A 7,729-nucleotide genomic window follows, 5' to 3' on the forward strand; every position below is an offset into this window, starting at 1 on the left:
AGTAGCCAGCCTGCTTAATGAGATAGCTGGGGTTCCAGGACCTCATGTGTTCCTGAAACAAAAGACTCCCAGTTGGGTAGTGGCCCTGAAGGCTGTCCGTGAGGGTGACCAACTCATGAGAGTGACTGGGTGATGTGTTCTGTCAGGGGCTGTTAAAGCAGACAGCATGGATTGGTGCAGGCAGCTGGCTCTGGTGGCAATAATGGTATAAGTAGGGGCCCTAGATCTGCCTAATCCAAAGTGACAGGGCTGAAGCAGCACAACAAAGCAACCGAGAGAATGGACCTTGAGGGTGGCTTTCCATTGCAGGCAGAGAGAAGGTCCCACAGGATGAGATCTGAGGGTCCTAATCCTGGTCCTGCCTGGCCTTGCCCAGGAGGTTAGTGGGTCACACCCAACCATATTCAGGGAAGACCAAACCAGGGGCTGCCCAGCCCAGCACCTCCTGCTGCCAGCCCAGCAACACTGCCCCTCAGGGACCTCTGCCAGCATCCTTCCCACATCCTTCCACTCTACCACCTCACACCCACTCAGGTCTCTCTCAAACCCACACCCACCCAGGCCTTCTGTGCCCACAGAGTCAGCTGCTCCCTGTTCTCCCAGCTAGAACTGTTGGAAACCCTTTCTACACATTTTGCGGCCTCCCCACCTAACCTGGAGCTGGCTTATCCAGTTTGCTTATGTTCCTGGCTATCTCCAGGGCACTGGAAAGTGACTATTACAAAACTACAGAGACTCAGCCTGTCCTCAGCGTCCCCATCTCTCTTCTGTACCAGTATAACTCTGCCTACAGCCCCAGAAATTGCATCCAAATCTCCCCCTCACCTCCCAGCCAATCAGAAGTTGCCCAACTTCCCACCTCTGGGCACACGTGTTCCACAAAGCCCCAAGCTCTCCCCTCAGGGTCCCAGCCTGTCACCTTGTCCCACTGAGGCAGGACAGAGATTGGCCTGCTCATGGCAAGCCATACACAGGCCATAGTTCTTGAAAGGTCTCCTTATCTACTCCACCAGCGCACTGAATCCTGGATATCCTCACAGGGTAGTGCCACAGGTAACAGAGGATGGAGAGTTTCAGAAACTACAAGATCTTCTGGATCTAGCACAGCAAGGGTCAGAAGGGACTGGGGAGCCAGTATGGTGAAATCAATATGGGTGCTTAGGTGTGTCAGGACCTGCCTATCATGTACACTGATAGAAGCACCACACAGGTCTCAGTGAACCCTTCAGATCCTTGGAGCTCCCTGTGACCTGGCTCAGTCAGGCCTGCCTCACCCTTCAAAGTAGCACCTACCTATTTGAAGTGAGCGACATCTTTGTTGTGGCTTCTGTGCCAAAGAGTATGTAGGAAATCCGTACTTTTGCGCTGAAGAAGAAGCACAGTTCATGAAAGGGCAATGCACTGGTTCTACTGGATGTCAGCGAGCAGCCAGGCAGGAGGTGCATATTTCCCTGATCTGAGCACCCTCACCCCATCTCTTCTGCACTAGGGCCATAAGGGGAGCTCAGAGGAACTTAGAGAAGGATTCTGAAGTGTATGGAGATGAAGGGCTCAGGAGAAGAGAGTGTCAGGATGGCCTACTGCCTCCTCATAATTCCCTCCTTCCTCCTACATAAAGGAAATCATTCCCATTCTTGGCAACCATTCACATACATGCCTTTCTTCCTTCTCCCTCTTCAGTGTCCTCTGGCCCAGGAACCTGTCGCCCCTTAACAAGATATCAGCACTTCTCCAAGATTGAACTCCTCACTACTCCTGCCTTTGTTCTGACTCATTTCAAACACAGTTATCAGAGTTTTTTCCCTGAAGCACAATCTGGACAATGTTACTCTCCAAAGAAACTTCTGTGGTTCTCTATGTCTCATATTAGGAAATCCAAGCCCCTTGGCCTGGCATGGTGAGCCCCTATGGCCTTGTCACCAAGCTGCCCTGCCTTATCTACCAGGCCTCCCCTGAGTGACCCTCAGTTCCAAGCCTAATCAGTATTCTGCTCAGTAGAGGTCATGGGTGAGTAGAGTAGATGGTTGCTGTGATCCTGTTTTTTTTATATTCATCCTTTGAGATAAAGTTCACATTTCTGTATCATCTGGGATACTACACTTTACGTTTTCTGCAGGTATTCCTGCTTCTTTTTTTTTTTTTTTTCCTTTCTGGCTGTTTCGTTTGGCCCTGAGCACCCTGTAGCCAGCCGCCAATTACTGAGTTACTGGTCTTTCTCTTTTGACTTCCTTCCTGGCCTGTGAGATCCTGGAGGGATGATTGTACCTGCACTGGGCCCTGCCTCTTACACAGAAGCCAGCCAGTGCCTAGCTGGGACCAGCATGCTCTCTCTTCTTTCCTGATAAGCACACCACCCTGAGCTCTGTGCTCCCTACCACAGGGACTCCTGTGCCCAACAAACTAATGGCCATGCCCTTTGCCTGCCATTGGAGTGCTCCCTGGAGTACAGGGTAGCCTACAGCATGAAGAAGTCATACTTTAGGTACTTCTCTACCATATCTTCCCAAGCTGCATGCACGGCACCCCAGTTTGTCATTGTTTTTGCTCTGAAAAGAAAAGAGACAGGAGACAGGTGAATGAGGTGCATTTATGGAGAGGGCATTCACAGTGTCTGCCTTCCCCATGTCCAGTGGCCTCCTTAACAAACCTCTACCACCCCAGCACCACAGACCACAGTGGATCAATCTGGGAGATGACTTTCATCAGAGCAGAGCTACTTGCCCCATCTGCCTGTACTGGAAGGTCTCCAAGAATGAGGGACTTTTTCTGCCTGACCAGTGCATTTGTTTACACTAAGTATGGTCTTCAGAGTTTCAAAATTGAGAAGGATATGTCTTTTTGGAAAAACCTCTGAGTGTTAATGATATGTGGCTTCCTCTGTCCCCCACTTGCCCTATGTTAAACCATTTCCTGTTTTCTCTGTGGTTGGGTGGGGAAGGATGTTTGACACTACTGCCATCAGAAGCCCCCTGAGAACCATAATTCAGGTCTAGAGGATCAACCACATTTGGTCTCTAATTCCTGTGTTGGACTTTTTAATTTTGGCAGGGCTGCACCCGGGATTGAAGTCAGGGGCACTTGATCACTGAGCCACATCCCCAGCCCTATTTTGTATTTTATTTAGAGACAAGTCTCACTAAGTTGCTTAGCACCTTGCCATTGCTGAAGCTGGCTTTGAACTCATGATCTTCCTGCCTCAGCCTCCCAAGCCACTGGGATTACAGGGATGCGCCACCACACCCAGCTGGATTTTTGGATTTTTCGGGAGATCAGAACTATCCCTTAGGTTGGAGGTCCTTTTGCATGCCTCTGCCTGGCCTATATCACTTCCTCTGGAAACTACCAGATTATACTTATTCTTCCAAATTTCCTACCAACCAGAGAGTTGGGTGGAGTTATTGCCTGTAAGAGCCTAAGCAGTTTCAAATCATATGAATTTACAGATTTCTGCAATAGAAATAAACAAAAATAAAAACAACCCAGTGACTCATGGAAAATGGTGTGGGATCTGATCTCCGGAGTTATCATACTATAAGATCCAAGTACCCATTTGTTCACCACCACTACCATCCATCACAACAATAAAAGAGGCACAAAAGAAACTAGAAAGCATATCTTATCCAAGGAACTAAGTTGATAAGAACCACTCAGAAGGAAGCCAGCAATTCAGATTTATTAGACATTGACGCAAAGCAATTGTCTTAACTGTGCTGAAAGATTTGCTGCTAATGGTGGCAGACGTTGGTGCCAACCAAGTGATGCTGGTTCTGCAGGAATGTAGGATGCCGACATTAGGGGGTCTCAAAGCCTTCCACTGAGGTTTCAAGGGAAGGCCTGGGAGGTCAAGCAAAGTGCTTGAAACAAGATAAATGAGACGACCCTTAGGAAGATAAACACGGATCAACAGCCTGCCCTGCAAGATCCTCTTCTTCCATTCATCTGAGTTGTGAGCCTGGCTGTGAAGCTCATAAACATACTGAGCCCAGATGCCACTTCTTGTGTGCTCTTTGGGGACCCCTTCAGTTGCAGAGTTGCCTTGCCCAAGGTCATACCCATTTCAAGTCAGGTGTCTGCAACAACAGATGAGTGCAGCCCAGTAACTGGCCAAAGGTGGGACAACCCTGAGGGCACCTTTCAGTTTCAGGAATCCACAGGTCAACTGGAAATGTCAGGCCTGCAAGGAAACCCCACTGATTCCTAACCACCTCATTCTTGGCTCAGGTTTGACCTAGAGGCCTACTCCAATGTGGACCCAGCCATCTGGATTGTCCACAGTCAGCCTTGAGAAGCCCACCTGTCCTGGTTCTGTCCTCCTGTTTGCCTACCATATGAATATACCACCTGCCCTTCCTTTGAGTTAAAGGGGTGGGCAGGGATCCTCCTTAGTGGACATCAAGGTTCTCAGACTCCCTCAATCCTTCAGAAGTATCTCAGGAAATCAGGGATGCCCATTAGAGGCCAGCTTCTCAGAGACAATCTGGAGGCAGGGTCTGAGGGAGGCTTTGTCATGAGGATTAAAAGGTTGCTTGAAGGAGGACTAAGGGCCTGTCCTCAGAGCTGCCACCATTCCAGGAGTGGTAGCCCCTGGGTCTGTGTGGCATGAAAGGTCAAGTTTGAATCTCCCCTAGAGAAGCTGTGTGAGCCACTGAGGAAAAGATAGCAAAGGGTGACTCCAGGGCCAATGGGAGCCAAGAGGAAGCTTGGAGCTGTGCCAGAGAGGACAAGGACAGGTGGTGCCATCCCTTCATTCACAGGAGGTTGTGCAAAATTTCTAGATAAGTCAGCAGCATGAGAACAGCTATTAGAAAGCATCTGTCCTAACCTCAAGAAAGAACAATGCTTCTGACTTGCTAAGGCCCCATCTCTCCCAAAGCTTCCCCAATACTGGCTGCAGTCCCAGAGAGGGAAACACAGCTGGACAGACAGCAGGAAGGGTGATGACAGGGAGCTCCCTGCTGAGCAGCAAGGAAGGGGAAAGGGAATCCTGACCCCTTCTGAAGCACCATTCACAGACCTGAGTTCTGAGAACAAGGAAGCCCCAGTTCTGTTCAGAGCCAGGCCAGGATCCTGTCTCCATGATGCTACTGGTAAGAGCCATGGAGGCAAAGTCCTAGCAGAAGTCCTAGAGAGAAGGCCATAGGAAGAGTCATCAACTCTGCAGGTATCAGGTTGGGAGCTGCCTCTTGCATAGTGCCTGCGTAGTGCTGGCTGACAGCAGAGGACAAGGCCCAGGAAAGGCCCAGGCTCTCGCCCCCTCTTCACTGTAAGGTATTTCAACGTGCGTTTTCTTTCCTTTTCAGAACATAGTCATGGGGAGCAGATTCTATTGTTGCTCACTTAGACTCTGATGCTGCAGCTGCAGGAGAGAAGAAAGGAAAGGGATTCCTTTTATTTTCAGAGTTCAGTGACCCTGGTTTGCTTTTTTCAGCAGTTACCTAAGTCATCTTCCTTGAGGGAGGAGGTAGACAAAGAGAAGATGCAGACCTAGCTATAGGGCAGAGTCCCTCTTCCCTCTCCAATGCACCAAGCTGTCACTGCCTGAAGTCACGTTCCTGGAGTGGGTGGCTGTCAGCACGGTTTCACTCTCTCTGCCCACCTTTCTTCCTCTTTCTGCTCTAGACTTGAGGGTGCTCCCTGGATGTTGTCCTCCCTCTTCTCCCCTCATTAGGCACACCCATCCTCGGGCTTCCAGCAGCCTCTCAAACCTTCCCATCCTGGGTCTCCTAGGACCCCTTCCTCTTTTCCCTACAGCCCTGGATTCCTCTTCCTCTTCCATCCTCCTCAAGGCTGCTGAAGGGCTCCTTAGAAAACAGATTGGACCCATCCCTCCTCTGATAAAACCTTTTACGCAGTGATGTGCAGATGCCTTTGAGGAGAACAAGAGAACCCCCCACCATCTGTCCTGTGCTCTCTCTTGTCCACTTTCTCTTACTTTAGACCTGCAGGGACCATAGAAGTTTGGAATCTCAGGGTCTTATCATAGTGGCTCTCTTTGTGGCCCTCAAAAATCACCAGGATAAGAATGATGGTCCATGCATGGGGTGGGGGGTCCTTCATTTTATTCAAATTCACTCCAAAGAAAAAGGAGTCTAGGAATAAGCTGAAGCTAAATGTGAATGATCAAAGAGCCTTCCTGGCTTTTGCCCCCTCTAGGAATCAAGGAGGCTAGAGCATACTGATTCTCCACTCGTCAACACACTAGTCCTGCTTCTCTTCTGGGAGATGCTGACAACCCCTCAGTCATGTGACCCAAGGGATGGAGGTTCCTGGTGGCCAAGTGGAGCCAGGGCAAGAAGGGGAACTCACGTGTCAAAGACATAGTAAAGATCAAAGATGCCATCACAGTACTGCAGGATTTCATCTTCAGTTATTTTGATACCCATCCTCCCTTCATAGCTTTTTCCTGAAATGGGGTAGTAGGGATTATGGTTTACCCATTCAGGGTCAGTATCTGGAGAGTCCTGGGCTCTAAAAATAGGCAGATGTAGGAGCAGCAACAACAGAAAGAGTGAAGAATTCAGCACCCAGGGACAGCTTTCCCTCATTTTTTTGGTAGTCCCGTGATACTGAGCACACTTGGGGCCCTGAGCCAGGGTCCAGGTAGACTGAGGACTGTCCACTTCTGGCCTTCTTCCCTGCTGCCTCTAACTGTGCAAAAGAACCACGCCCCTCCGGTTTTATCACCAATGTGCATGTCCTGCCACTAGATACTTAACAGCCCTTCCCCCACCCCGGGGGAGAATTCCCTGCTGTTATGACAGGAGGGTTGACATGGTGACTTTGTGACCTTCAGCTCTGCTCAGTACCCTTGCTTGTTAACAGTGCCATGTCATGGGATTTTTTGAGAGGTATATGATGAGGCATTCTTGTCCCTCATCTTAGCCCCTTACATTGGGTCCCTAAGGGGCCACCTGAAGAACTTTGGCATTTTATTAACCAGAGAGAGTATCTACGGTGGCTGAGATCAGGACACCACTGAGAGTGGGGAATCAGGGACTAGAGGCTAATGGGTTGGAAATGCAGGGGCCATTTGTGTGACCTCTGAAGACAGCCAGGGAATGGCAGGATATAGAAGGATATGAAGACTGTGTGCTGTTGCCCAAGATCTTGGACAGTATGAGGACAGCCCCATTATCCACTGCTGAGTAACAAGCACCCAAACATGGTGACTTAAAAAAAGAATCTTCTTCTTGTGCTCACAGGTTCTATGCATGTGACCAGCAGGGTAGGCCATGTGGAGTGGACTCCCTGCATGGGGCCTCATGGTGTGATTTGAACAGCTGGGTGAGATATGGGTGATCAGGATTGGAGGTATCGGGACCTTTTCCCACTCTCACGTGGGCTGGGTCACCCCCGTGCTGTGCAACTGTGCATGAGTTTTGATATTGTTGCGTTTCCTTGTTGAAAACTGAGAAGGAAAAGAACCATGAGGTCCAGAGGGGGAGGCAGAGCAGCTTTCATCATTTCTAATGCAGCACTTATTCAAGGGTTTCCATTCTTTCAACATTCCACCAAAAGAAAGAAAGAAAGAAACAAAAACCCTACCAATCTAACGTTGTGTATCATTAATGCTATACACATTAAAAGATCTATTTAGAAAAGAAATTGTAAATAGATTTCACTCTTTTGCATGTAAAACAAATATAGTTGATTAAGTTGTTTCCAAAATATGTTCCCACCACATTTCCCAGTGCATTTCAGGCACTTTCCCCATGTCACTGCTCAGATT

The 7,729-nt window shown here is 49.1% G+C and overlaps 1 protein-coding gene across 1 annotated transcript in view; it reads right to left on the bottom strand.

The window, feature by feature from the left end:
* Znf488 (zinc finger protein 488) overlaps positions 1 to 6,383 on the bottom strand; it is a 44,308-nt gene extending 37,925 nt beyond the window's left edge. Inside the window, exon 1 of the mRNA XM_071611727.1 lies at positions 6,307 to 6,383. Within this exon, the coding sequence (XP_071467828.1) occupies positions 6,307 to 6,383 (77 nt within the window). The remainder of the gene's footprint in view (positions 1 to 6,306) is intronic.
* Positions 6,384 to 7,729: the final 1,346 nt, after the last annotated feature.

Source organism: Marmota flaviventris, chromosome 4 (assembly GCF_047511675.1).
Source record: "Marmota flaviventris isolate mMarFla1 chromosome 4, mMarFla1.hap1, whole genome shotgun sequence".
Lineage (NCBI taxonomy): Eukaryota > Metazoa > Chordata > Mammalia > Rodentia > Sciuridae > Marmota > Marmota flaviventris.